The sequence below is a fragment of the Procambarus clarkii genome, chromosome 34 (assembly GCF_040958095.1).
Source record: "Procambarus clarkii isolate CNS0578487 chromosome 34, FALCON_Pclarkii_2.0, whole genome shotgun sequence".
Taxonomy (NCBI): domain Eukaryota; kingdom Metazoa; phylum Arthropoda; class Malacostraca; order Decapoda; family Cambaridae; genus Procambarus; species Procambarus clarkii.
The window spans coordinates 40,091,135-40,105,462 of NC_091183.1; the positions used below are offsets into that span (position 1 = coordinate 40,091,135).

A 14,328-nucleotide genomic window follows, 5' to 3' on the forward strand; every position below is an offset into this window, starting at 1 on the left:
ATTCCCGATAGTGAGCTGAGAACGAATCGAACAGTAGCGAAGGTTATTACCTATTACATTCATGCTTAGGAAGTTAGAACGTCCTATATATATGTCTTCCACAAAGGTCTTGGTACTCACACCGTAATGACAGTTCTGCCTCAACTGAGGTCCTATGAGACCATGGCAGCCTCCCGCCACTGCCTCCCCCATCCCATGCCGAGGCATGCGCCAGCGTATGCCATTATATGATGCAGATGTTGCATTAGGCGATGGTAAAATGATGGCAGCAATCCTCCTTGACAACTCAGATCAGTTCCTCTTGCCTCAACTTCAAAATATCATAGTTAACACGATACCTTTATCTGCCTTCACACGAATCTATTTGTTTGTGGTCTTAATACTCACATGTCTTGGCAATATGGTCCACCTGTCTACTCCGGCTTGCTCATGCTATTATTACCCAGAGCGCTTAACTGCCTTACCTCCGACGTGCTCTCTCTCGTAGACGGACATGATGTAGTTCCATCACAACATGATGATGATGTTCCATGGCTGGTACAATAGCCAGTAACACCCGTTCACAAGCCGCCATGAACTGAACTCCAAGAGGAGGACCCTGGCAGTCTCCTCGAAATGACGACAGTCAAATGAAAATCACCATTAAACGAATTCTTTTCAGGAACACCTGGGTTTCTTGTTAATAGCCTCCAGACCAATGCCGTGTTCGTATCCTTCAACCTCAGGCCAACTATGTTATTATCAACCACGTAACAGGTTCAGAATCTCCCTTAAGCGTCGACTGAGCGCGGCGGTTGTGTGCACTGGTTGGGCGGCAAGTGAACTCCCGAGAGCCAATCCCATACATGATTATCTCGAGTTATATCTAACTTCATACTGATTGGTTGACATTTCGCCTCTCGACCAATTATAGTTTGACACAATGTCACCAGTTCCCATTGACATTCATTGAAAAGTTTTCTGGTATTACAAGAAATATTCTCTTGAGATTTGCAAAAACAAAAGGAATACGTAATAACGAACCCATTAGTTTACAGTTTCATAAAAACTTGAATGTAATTAATAATTCAGACAATTTGTAATGTATTAAACTAGCTGGTATGGTATACTGAGAGGTGGTATAGCTTGTTATGACGTAACAAGCCAGGCCTGGCTAAGGTGTAGTGCCGGGCTTCACACATGACGCTCAGAAATAGCACGAATGACACCATCATTACTTCCAACTCCATCACCACTATCACCAGCCCAACCCCAACCATCACCCCCACTACTACCATAACCCCACCAAACCCAACCACTACCACTATCTCCCACCACCACCACCACTATCCTCCACCCCACCACCACCATTTTTCACCACCACCATCCTCCTCCACCACCACCATCCCCCATCACCACCATTCTTCACCACAATCATCCCCTACTACCACCATCCCCCACCACTACCATCCTTCACCACCACCATCCCCCACCACCAGCACCAGTAGAACCACAACTATATTGACAGCCTCCGCCACCAGGAATAACAATAAAATCCTTTATTATTAGTTATGTAAAGCAAACATTATTGAGCAGCATGCAAATTATTATATTTTTCTCAAAAAGATGCATTGTCTGTCACCCATAGAGGGAGATAGGCCAAGGCAGTAGATGCATCCCCTAAAGTCTTGTCTAGCTATACTGATTCTATATATTCTGATTCTGATTCTAACTATACTGGCCTCGTTGATTCACTTGGTTACATAGGCAAGTGAATGCACGTTAAAGAGTTGGTACACCCTCTATGTTCCCGTCTGGCTCTATTGTCCACCTCTGACTCACTCGGCATTACCGCTCTTAACAAGAATACACACACACACATCCCTGGTCTATTGTTGGTGTGGGAAGCTCTGAGTTAGGTAACTCTGTGGCTACCTTCATCTCGCCCACGGGCTAATTCTTGCTGCTCCTTGTGTAGAGATTTTGTTTGTTTTCTGCAGTTGGAAAGTACAGCGTATAAGAGATAAGCTGTGCATACCTGAGGCATAGATTAATAATAATTGACTCGTAATATATATAAATATGTTACCGTGGTTATTTGGTGTATATAGTGATTGTATATTAATTGAAGCCCCTAATTTCTCACGGAGTTTTGGGACGAGTAGGTGCGGGGATAGCCACAGTTCACTGTACGTGCTCCACTAATCACTAAGATAGTCTAAAGTGCTTCCTCCTAAGTTTAAACTTCAACATTGCTCATGAGATACATGAGACGTCTCATAATTCTGCAGCTGCAGACGCAGCCATTCACGACAGGTGTAAGGTGTACCGTCCGAGTGTAACCTAACTTGTGGGGTGTTTGGACCCTGGCCACACACCTGTTCCCTGCTGCTATGGACATTTTTATTTCAACTGACCATATAACGAGTAAAAGTGAGTTTGTTCCCGTTTTCGTTCGTGTCCACTCGGATGGGCTCGGCTAAACTCGGGTGCCGTGGCTATAAATGGTATAGGTGGCCCGCTTTCTTTAGTAACTTGAGCTACGGACACTGGCGACATCTGGAGGAGAATTTAAGGCATGAACAACTATCTTTGGGGGTTCAGTCTCTTTGGAGTTCTGGCCAGGCGGAGCTAGCAGACGGTGTGCGTGTGCCCGCTTCGTGTCTCGTTGAATCCTCGGCGCCAACTACCTTGTTTACAGTGTGTGTTTGTGTCTCAGTTTCCTCCGAGAACCGCAAAAATGTCTTCCAAGGCGGTTGTCTCCTCCAGCAAAATCTCTAAGATTTCTTCATCCAGTTCTAGAACTCAGGTGATCTCCTCCTCGTCATCATCTCAGAAAGTGTCCTCGAAGACCTACTCTTACCGCGCTGGAGCGGCACCCGATGACAGCAATGTTACCATCGAGTACATCACCGACATCAGCAACATCTCCCGCATGGAGGTACGTCCACCAGCCCCCCCTTCTTCCTCCTCCAGCCGTCGCTACCCCCACCAACCCATAATACCTGTCTTCTGGCGCCAATCATGTCAACAAATCAACCGTAGATGTCTTAATCACGATGCGATAGACCCATGAACAATCAGGATCTATATCAACAGCGGTCCTATAAGCCGACGTCATCAAAAAACGTAGGTGACAGGGTTACAGACGTCGAGAGAACGGCTGGAGAAGAAAATGACGCCGACGTAAGTGTGTAATGGTGGTAATGGTGGGCAGTGGGCAGTGATGGCGGGGCGGCCACGTGTGGTGGCGGCGGGCAACCCGCCAAGCGTCCCGGTCGCCATGACAACCCAACACCCGCCTTCAATGATGGTCTGCTAAGTCTAGCGAACACCCTCGCTGCTCTATATAGTCAATAGCGAAAACTCTCTGCTCTATATTGTCAGTAGCGAACACTCTCGCTGCTCTATATTGTCAGTAGCGAACACTCTCGCGGCTCTATATAGCCAATAGCGAATACCCTCGCGGCTCTATGTAGCCAATAGCGAACACTCTCGCTGCTCTATATAGATAATAGCGAACACCTTCGCTGCTCTATATAGTCAATAGCGAAAACTCTCTGCTCTATATTGTCAGTAGCGAACACTCTCGCTGCTCTATATTGTCAGTAGCGAACACCCTCGCTGCTCTATATAGCCAATAGCGAACACCCTCGCTGCTCTATATAGCCAATAGCGAACACTTTCGCTGCTCTATATTGCCAATAGTGAACACCCTCGCTGCTCTATATAGCCAATAGCGAACACTCTCGCTGCTCTATATAGCCAATAGCGAACACTCTCGCTTCTCTATATAGTCAATAGCGAACACTCTCGCTGCTCTATATAGCCAATAGCGAACACCCTCGCTGCTCTATATAGCCAATAGCGAACACTCTCGCGGCTCTATATAGCCAATAGCGAACACCCTCGCTGCTCTATGTAGCCAATAGCGAACACCCTCGCGGCTCTATATAGCCAATAGCGAACACCCTCGCGGCTCTATGTAGCCAATAGCGAACACCCTCGCGGCTCTATATAGCCAATAGCGAACACCCTCGCGGCTCTATATAGCCAATAGCGAACACCCTCACTGCTCTATATAGCCAATAGCGAACACCCTCGCGGCTCTATATAGCCAATAGCGAACACCCTCACTGCTCTATATAGCCAATAGCGAACACCCTCGCTGCTCTATACAATAGCGAACACCCTCGCTGCTCTATACAATAGCGAACACCCTCGCTACTTGCAGGTGATAAAAGTCAAGGGATATTCACGCGAATTTTGTATAATCATAACTAATGAAGGAAGGAAAGGCACATTGTGGCGTAATAATTGATAATTAAAACAGGGAGACTCTTCTCCTTTCCCCGATTTAGAAACACTTTTTTTTTTTTTTTTTTTTTTTTTTGAGATATATACAAGAGTTGTTACATTCTTGTACAGCCACTAGTACGCGTAGCGTTTCGGGCAAGACCTTAATCCTATGGTCCCTGGAATACGATCCCCTGCCGCGAAGAATCGTTTTTTCATCCAGGTACACATTTTACTGTTGCGTTAAACAGAGGCTACAGTTAAGGAATTGCGCCCAGTAAATCCTCCCCGGCCAGGATACGAACCCGTGACATAGCGCTCGCGGAACGCCAGGCGAGTGTCTTACCACTACACCACGGAGACTTAACTTTCCCGTAACTTGGGGAAATTAACTGTTTAGAAACAAGGTTGTTGAATTACTTGAACTACCGAGGAACATAGTAGACATAGGATCGATGGATTGTTTCAAGCGCAGGTTAGACATGTATATGTATGACTTTGGATGGATATGTATGGGAGCTGCCTCGTATTCATTTTTATGCCATTTTATAAGGAATATAAGGATTTAAGTTTTCTTAATTCTTATTAAGTCATTGCCATCTTACCATTCGTCTAAGTCGTTACTTGGACGAATGGTAACGTTCGTCTCATCGACAAAGTAGGAATTGGACGAAACATTTGCGACCAAAAACATTTGTGTAAAAAGTATATGAAATTCGCCCATTACCTTAAAATGTGGTTAGCAGGTGTATTATCGATGTTTTTTATCCATCTTAGAAGAGATTACGAAAACATTATACTTTACACACTTGTTAAAACTGTATATTAGTGCGTGAAAATAGTATCATTTTATACGTCAGAATATGGTGATCTCTACAAGGCTTATTGACCCATGTGAAACTTTTCCTATTGCTACATAACGCTTATTGACCCATGTGAAACTTTTCCTATTGATACATAATGCTTATTGACCCATGTGAAACTTTTCCTATTTATACATAACCAAGCTACGGGTAAAGTTGTTGTTGTTATAGATTCAGCTACTCGAAACAGGTTCCAAGTAGCACGGGCTATGGAGAGCCCGTAAGGTTGAAGTAATCTTAAGATCACGCGTCTGTTGTGGTACTTTGTTCCATAAATCTTCAATCCTATTCCAAAGCCAGTATTTACCCAGTTTAATTTTTTTTACAATCAATATCCATTATTCAATATTCATCTTTTTCAAATTCATATCCATTATTTCGTGTTCTATTTAGTGTTGGTTTTGGAAACAAGATTGTTGATCTGTGGAAGATTATTGGTTAACACCAGATATGGGATGACTTGATTGTTTCAAGCGTAGGTTGGACATATATGACTGAGTTTGGGTGGATATATTAATAGGTGCTGTCGCGAATGGGCCAATAGGCCTACTTCAGTTTCCTTGATTCTAAAGTTATTATATATAATATCCTATTAATATCATCCTTATGTTTCCCTATTATATACTTGTATACTTCAATGATGTTCCCGATAAATCTCTATAATGGGGATTTCTAATTCCTGGGATTAACTTCCCTGGAAACACAAACCGAAACTGTCTCTATTTTCCGCTTGTTACAACTTGAAATAAAGTTGTTACATCTTGGCTTAACGTGTTTATGACGTATTAGAACGTTGTTACAACTTGCTATATTGGTTGTTATAACTGGTTAGGAGGTGTTAAAACTTGCTCGAACGTTGTACCAACGTCGTAGTTTTGGTGTGTGTTTGGTGGGTTTTCGTCCTTTTCTGAAATCCTTCAAGTAAATTTACATCTATTCAATAATCTAAATGGGGCCTAACATGGGCTATATATAACTGAAGAATAATATTGTCTTATTATTGACGCTTCTATATATGAAAACTATTATCCTATTTACCCTATTTCCAACATTTTTCCAATGATTTTGTATATTTAAAATTGTGACGAAACATGAAGCTCAGGTGTTTTTTACATTAAGATCTGGCAATTTGAACGTTGTTCATCTGAAAATGTGAAACCAATCATTTTTTCCCTTAGTAAACGACAAATAGGTTGAGGCGCAGAAGCTATCACTCACATTATAGGCTGAGAGTGTACAATGAACTATCACTCACAGGATGAGTTGTGAATGCATAATATACTATCACAGGATGAGCTGTTTATGCATAATATACTATCACAGGATGAGCTGTTTATGCATAATTATGCATAAGTATATTATGCATGGCTCCCTCAGCCCAGTTATGCTGACAAAGGGAGAATATGGCCAAACAGAACATCTATAGGTCCACGAGTTATCAGCTGGGAAAAAAGACATTCTACACTACTACTGATTAACTTCAGTATGGGAAGAGATCAGGAGAGCAAACAAGGAAGACTCACCGCTGCTTATATTGGCGGTTTAAAGAAAATCTTACGAAGCAGCACCGTGCCAAGGTGACAGATAACAAGAAGCGTTTGACAGGAATGGAGGGATAATGAGCTATTAAGTATAGCTTCGACTTGTCGTTGCTGCTGTTAAGAACATGAATACTACGAGGAATGCTGCCTACAGGAGGGGGGGGGGACTACAGCTTCCACTTCTATCACACCCATAACACATGTCCATGTTTTAAAACATGGGGGTTCACTTTTAGGGGAATAGCTTCAAAATACCTAGGTAACCTTTTCGTGAAGGCTTACTGAATTTGGATCAACTACATTAGCTGGCAATTTGTTCCACTGTTCTATGACTACTGTCCCTGAGTTTTAAATGATTTGTTCTCGCAGTTCTTAACTTCTGAGCTTATCAAAATTCTTCACTGTCTTAAAGAACAGTCTACCCTTATTCAAAGAAAATACATTTAGATCTTTGTCTTTGTTTATAAGGTCTTTTTTCTAACTGTATTATGGGTGACTGAACTAGTATTGGTTCAGTCACCCTTCTCTGTACTCTCTCTCAAATCTGTCTTTATTTTGTAAATGTGAGTCGAAAACTTAACAGCGCATTGCGAAGAATAAGGAACGACTGAAGTATATCAATGGATGAAGGTATAGCAATGGGTATTTAAATAAGGTTTTAAAAATATCAACACAGAATAGAACACGAAACAACGGATATAAATTGGAGTAAGATTTAGGTTAAGACCTGGGTAAATACTGGTTCGGAAACAGGGTTATTAAATTATGGAACAAATTACAAGAGGCATAATAGAGGTGTGATCACTGGGTTTTCTGAAGAGTAAGCTAGACACATATTCATACATGTATAATGTGTAGGTGGTTATCTTTTTATCTTGAGGTTATCTTGAGATGATTTCGGGGCTTTAGTGTCCCCGCGGCCCGGTCCTCGACCAGGCCTCCACCCCCAGGAAGCAGCCCGTGAGAGCTGACTAACACCCAGGTACCTATTTTACTGCTAGGTAACAGGGGCATAGGGTGAAAGAAACTCTGCCCATTGTTTCTCGCCGGCGCCCGGGATCGAACCCGGGACCACAGGATCACAAGTCCAGTGTGCTGTCCGCTCGGTCGACCGATGGTGGATATAGCAGGAGCCTCGTATGGGCCAAAAAGCCTTATACATAGTATCCTGTTATATCCTATATTATCTCTAGCGATTATGATCAACATTTCTAGCTATGAAACCCAACATCTGGATAACCTTTTGACTCGTGGCTACACAATATTACTTTCTGTACTTTAACTCACTACTGCTGATCACTCCTAGATTTTTCTCTTAGTTTTAGCAAGTTGGATTTGCAAACAATTTTGTATTACCTTTTGACGTTATAGCAGCTAAATTAAATTGGCTTGCACTTCCCTACAAGAAAACGCATCTTCCACGAGTCTGGCATCTGTGCAAGTCTGTCTAGAATCCTCTGGATACTTACACCATCAACCGCAGCTGAATCATTTGTCTCAGTTGTGTGCCATTAGGGAATGTTGCTGGAATGTTGTGGTGTGAGGGAAGGGAGATGTTGAGGTTAGTTCTGATTCCAAGGCCGATTATGAAGAGGCTGGGGCAGAGTAATGATCCCTGCGGCACCTCGCTCGTTGTGCTCATCCAGCTCCACGACTCCGTTTAGTATCACTCGCTGCTGTCGGCCGGGGAACCAGTCAACGACCCAAGCATGTTTTGTAGCCCCAATATCAACTTGTGGTTGAGTGAGATGGAAGTGTTCACCGCCTTGTTCCACGAGGCTGGTTGGTGGTGGTGAGGGAGGGGGGGGGGACACTTATTGGTGGTGGTGAGGGAGGGGGGGCCACATGGTGGTGGTGGTGGTGAGGGAGGGAGGACACATGGCGGTGGTGAGGGAGGGGGGGACACATGGTGGTGGTGAGGGAGGGGGGACACATGGTGGTGGTGAGGGAGGGGGACACATGGTGGTGGTGAGGGAGGGGGGACACATGGTGGTGGTGAGGGAGGGGGGACACATGGTGGTGGTGAGGGAGGGGGGACACATGGCGGTGGTGAGGGAGGGGGGACACATGGTGGTGGTGAGGGAGGGGGGACACATGGTGGTGGTGAGGGAGGGGGACACATGGTGGTGGTGAGGGAGGGGGGACACATGGTGGTGGTGAGGGAGGGGGGACACATGGTGGTGGAGAGGGAGGGGGGACACATGGTGGTGGTGAGGGAGGGGGAACACTTGGTGGTGGTGGTGGTGAGGGAGGGGAACACTTATTGTTGGTGATGGTGAGGGGAGGGGACACTTATTGTTGGTGGTGGTGAGGGAGGGGGGACACTAGGTGGTGGTGAGGGAGGGGGACACTAGGTGGTGGTGAGGGAGGGGGACACTAGGTGGTGGTGAGGGAGGGGGACACTAGGTGGTGGTGAGGGAGGGGGACACTAGGTGGTGGTGGTGGTGAGGGAGGGGGGACACTTGGTGGTGGTGGTGGTGAGGGAGGGGGACACTAGGTGGTGGTGAGGGAGGGGGACACTAGGTGGTGGTGAGGGAGGGGGACACTAGGTGGTGGTGAGGGAGGGGGACACTAGGTGGTGGTGAGGGAGGGGGACACTAGGTGGTGGTGAGGGAGGGGGACACTAGGTGGTGGTGAGGGAGGGGGACACTAGGTGGTGGTGAGGGAGGGGGACACTAGGTGGTGGTGAGGGAGGGGGACACTAGGTGGTGGTGAGGGAGGGGGACACTAGGTGGTGGTGAGGGAGGGGGACACTAGGTGGTGGTGAGGGAGGGGGACACTAGGTGGTGGTGAGGGAGGGGGACACTAGGTGGTGGTGAGGGAGGGGGACACTAGGTGGTGGTGAGGGAGGGGGACACTAGGTGGTGGTGGTGGTGAGGGAGGGGGGACACTTGGTGGTGGTGGTGGTGAGGGAGGGGGACACTAGGTGGTGGTGGTGGTGAGGGAGGGGGACACTTGGTGGTGGTGGTGGTGAGGGAGGGGGACACTTGGTGGTGGTGGTGGTGAGGGAGGGGGACACTTGGTGGTGGTGGTGGTGAGGGAGGGGGACACTTATTGTTGGTGGTGGTGAGGGAGGGGGGACACTTGGTGGTGGTGGTGGTGAGGGAGGGGGACACTTATTGTTGGTGGTGGTGAGGGAGGGGGACACTTATTGTTGGTGGTGGTGAGGGAGGGGGACACTTGGTGGTGGTGGTGGTGAGGGAGGGGGACACTTATTGTTGGTGGTGGTGAGGGAGGGGGGACACTAGGTGGTGGTGGTGGTGAGGGAGGGGGGACACTAGGTGGTGGTGGTGGTGAGGGAGGGGGGACACTAGGTGGTGGTGGTGGAGAGGGAGGGGTGACACTAGGTGGTGGTGGTGGTGAGGGAGGGCGGACACTAGGTGGTGGTGGTGGTGAGGGAGGGGGGACACTAGGTGGTGGTGGTGGTGAGGGAGGGGGGACACTAGGTGGTGGTGGTGGTGAGGGAGGGGGGACACTAGGTGGTGGTGGTGGTGAGGGAGGGGGGACACTAGGTGGTGGTGGTGGTGAGGGAGGGGGGACACTAAGTGGTGGCGGTGGTGAGGGAGGGGGACACTAGGTGGTGGTGGTGGTGAGGGAGGGGGGACACTAGGTGGTGGTGGTGGTGAGGGAGGGGGGACACTAGGTGGTGGTGGTGGTGAGGGAGGGGGGACACTAGGTGGTGGTGGTGGTGAGGGAGGGGGGACACTAGGTGGTGGCGGCCTCCTGGGTCACATTGTGTCTAAGTTAGGTCAGTGACGTCATGATGGGGGGTGGTGGTGCCTGGAGGGCGGCACTGGTGTCTGGCACCACACGCCGCGTGCCGGCACCCTGACGTGGCACCAACATCACTATGCCCTCTCTTGTTAACCTCTCACCCCCCCCCCCCCTCACCCTTTACCTCACTCACCCCTCCACCTCCTCTCACCTTATCACCTCCCCCACCACTCCCTAATTCTCCATCTCCTCAACTTCACTCACCATCTTACCCCTCTTCCTCACTTTCGTCTTGATCCCCCTCACTTTCACCATTGCTATCTTAACTTTCACCCTTACCCTTTCACTTTGGTCTTGACCCCCACGGCTTAACACAGCCTCTAACTCAACAACGTTAAGTGGATAAATTATATGACTGGACAAAATATTACAATAAGTGGACTAATTAGAAGACGGTAATGTCGCACCCTTAACACATCCTTCGTGTCGTGGCCTCATCTTGTGTATCAGACGAGGAACATGCTGGGCCTCAATTCATCTTTCTTGTCTGATTTTGGTCACTGTCGAAAAATGTGTATAGGCCTGGCATGACTCTGTCCCTGATTCCGTTGTTTTTTCTGCGTTGATTTTTATATATTTATTTTGTTAACTTCAGATGTACCACTATTGTATGAATGCTTATCATCTCTTGTACCTCTTGTACCAGTGCCTCTTGTCAGGGGCGCTGGGCTGGTATTTCATTACTTGCTTGTCTGTCTCTTCTAAAATGTTTCAATCACGTTTACATTTTGCATATTTGTGAAAGATCGCTCGTTTGTGAGGTACTGCTGTATACTCTAGTGAGTCTAGAAGTTATTGGTTTACACGGAATTCCTGTCGCCTACCTTAATCACTATGGGGGTGGAATTTGGCTCGTGCCAACTGCCTCGGATACTTGCATTTTCTAGTGTGTGGTTTGATCAACATACTTCAGCCACGTTATTGTGACTCATCGCCTGCAATGTAATACTATTATATAGTGGTCTCTGTGTCCCACAGGCTCCTCGAACTTTATGTTATATCTGTTAGACTTTGTAAATATTAGAACTAAGAGTTCTAGTGCAATGCTTCCTGTATCTCTTCTTGGTTTCCTGAAATGCTCCACTAACAAATGCATATCTGTTTAGTCTATTAATTTAGTTTTTAACCTGTCTTCCGCTAGCATGATGGTCTCTAGTTATCACCCTCAGTCTTTATAATTTAAGACTAAGTGTCTTGCAAGTGTTACGGGCTCACCATAGCCCGTGCTACATGGACATTTCGTTCTGAGTAGCTAAATCTAAAACAACAACAACAACATGTCTTTCAATTCATTATTGTGTATTTTACTCTACTGGCATTGCTCTTCCACAATGTTTAGGCTTCTTCTGTTTTTCTTTGTTCCACGCTTTTTTTGTTATATTGTTCAACCCGTTCTCGCACTTTCTTGGAAGCTTTTCAAGGTAAACTAAAATATTCACAATAAATTAGTATGTCACATATGCACGTATTTAATAAGTCAATATTGACTATACGAAAGTGCGAGAACGGGTTGTATTGTTAGTAGGTAGTTTGTGTATGGCTGTTATAATCTGCTTCTGTTTATCAATCAAAATCCTTCATATAATGACGTCCTAGAATTAGGGTGCTCCTCGCATTGCTTCGACAAAACTTTATTAGGAATTAAACAACTAAGTCCCCCCCCCTTCCCCATTGTTTTCTCTGAGAATACGGTACGGCGTTACACATTATAGTTAATACTAGTCACAACAATTTCTATAATTTGATGTCGCAGTTCAAACACTCATTCATGAAATTGTGCAAATTGCTATTACTTCATCTGTTTAAACAAAATCTATGAACTGTTCATGTATATTGTGTACCATTTACACTCCATAGGTTTGGGGTGATTAAGGGGTGTAGCAGGTAGAGTTAAGGAGGTGGATTAACAGACTCAAGGGGTGGTAAAAAATCCAACCTCCTAACCTAACCTAATCTAACCATTAACGTACAAACTTAAGCAAGCCACTTAACCTATCGAGTCCGATACATAGAAAACGTACATATTTGCGAGCCATTACTTTTTAAATTTATAACGTTGGTTACCATAACGTGAAAAACTCGACCTATTAGTTGAGAGGACGAGTTGTCCAGGAGTGTCCCGGGGTGGAGACCATGATGAATACCGGGGTTCTGTTTTCATTACCATCCTGTCTGGTCCCTCTGCCATTTCCTCTACGAGCCAACACGGCGAAGAGCAACCTTGAACACTTGCTATTTGTAGACGATCTATTTCCTTGTTCAAAGTGTGGGAGGGGTTTAGAGCCCGCCGCCAGGGTAGAGTCGTCATGAGGTGAGGGGCCTTTGTTGGTGCTTCATGAGGCCGGCGCTAGTGGAAGGTCCCCCCACCATGGAAGGTCCCCACCACCACCACGAGGAATCCCCACCACCTTGGGAGATCCAACCTCTATCTCAGAAGGTCCCCCACCACCATGGAAGGTCCCCACTACCACAGAAGGCCCCCACCACTATGGATTGTTCCCACCAATATAGGAAGGTCCCCACCTCCACCACGAGGGATCCCCACCACCTTGGAAGGTTCAACCACTACCTCAGAAGGTTCCCACCACCATGGAAGGTCCCCACCACTATGGAAGGTCTCACAATACTTCTCCAGACTCGCCTTGCCACACCAACAAAAAACTTACACCTTAGGGCTTAGACCATCCCTCACAGGATACCATAATAGACCTGGGATCACTTGATGGTTTCAAGCGTGTTTTAGACATATATATGAACAAGTTTCGGTGGATATAAATAGGAACTACCTCGTATGGGCCAATAGTTCTTCTGCAGTTTCTTTAATTCTTACGTTCTTGTGTATATGCTTCCACGCCGTGAAGGTCTACAGCATATCCTGTGTCACTACAGCATAGTGTATCGCTCATTTGGTTAGTCTGACCCCACCGTTGTTGGTACTTGTGACTCAGGGCTTCACATCCCTTGGTCTGGTATGGATGTGGTCGCAGGTGGGCACATGTCGTACAGTATCACAGTCCACTCTTGATACTGTAAGCCAGGGATTGTGGCAGTACCTGTGACTGAGGCTACAGGTGGGTTACCTTAGTGAGGCTGCAGGTAGGTACCTTAGTGAGGCTGCAGGTGGGTACCTTAGTGAGGCTGCAGGTAGATACCATGTGATGAGCTTGTGTGTGTGTGTGTGTGTGTGTGTGTGTGTGTGTGTGTGTGTGTGTGTGTGTGTGTGTGTGTGTGTGTGTGTGTGTGTCCTGGAGAACAGGCGAGGCACTGGAGGCATCACTCATTCCGGGCACCACAGCTTGGCACCGACACCCCTGGTGCCAAGAGTGGGGGCACGAGCTATCCTCAGAGGACACGGGAGGCTGGTAGACAGGATGCACTGAGTACCAGGGACCTGTGGGGTGCCAAGGGCAGGTGGGTGTCAGGGACAGGTGGGTGTCAGGGCCAGGTGGGTGCCAGGGAAGGAGATGTATGTGTGCTCCAACATGCGTCGAAAGAAAGTTGGAACATAACTTTCAGCGGTCATTTTACATGTATAATAAACATGTTTCGCTAAATCCAGCCTAGCATCCCCAGAGGCAGAGAGGATGTGAACACAAAATATAAAAACTTCAATGTATAGTCCTTTCTGGTGTGCTTATAGGACTATTTGATGGACTATATAATGCTGTTTTGTTACATAATATTCACATTTCCTCTGCCTGTGAAGGTGCTAAGTCACACCTATCAAAAATAGGTCAGGTAAAATCACCTACGGAGAGATCATTTTTGTCTCCCAAGCGACAAGGCTCTAAGATATATACGTAAGATTGGGGCCAGAATCGCTCACCAAACCCTTCGAGTTATATTTAATACCGTAAGGCTACAATATATTGCAA

At 46.6% G+C, this 14,328-nt stretch overlaps 2 protein-coding genes across 3 annotated transcripts in view; one reads left to right on the forward strand and one right to left on the reverse strand.

Moving 5' to 3' along the window:
* LOC123762105 (uncharacterized) overlaps positions 1 to 14,328 on the reverse strand; it is a 135,952-nt gene that overhangs the window by 103,286 nt on the left and 18,338 nt on the right. The window contains exon 1 of one of the 2 annotated variants that reach the window (XM_069335904.1): positions 465 to 589. The exons of the other annotated variant lie outside the window; for it this stretch is intronic. Coding sequence (XP_069192005.1) covers positions 465 to 574 — 110 coding nt within the window. The 5' untranslated portion in view covers positions 575 to 589. Of the gene's footprint in view, positions 1 to 464; positions 590 to 14,328 lie in introns of those variants that run through there. 2 annotated transcript variants of the gene reach the window in all.
* The window catches only part of LOC123762106 (paramyosin, long form), a 65,620-nt gene continuing 53,865 nt past the window's right edge, over positions 2,574 to 14,328 (forward strand). The window contains 1 exon segment of the mRNA XM_045748423.2: positions 2,574 to 2,920. Coding sequence (XP_045604379.1) covers positions 2,720 to 2,920 — 201 coding nt within the window. The 5' untranslated portion in view covers positions 2,574 to 2,719.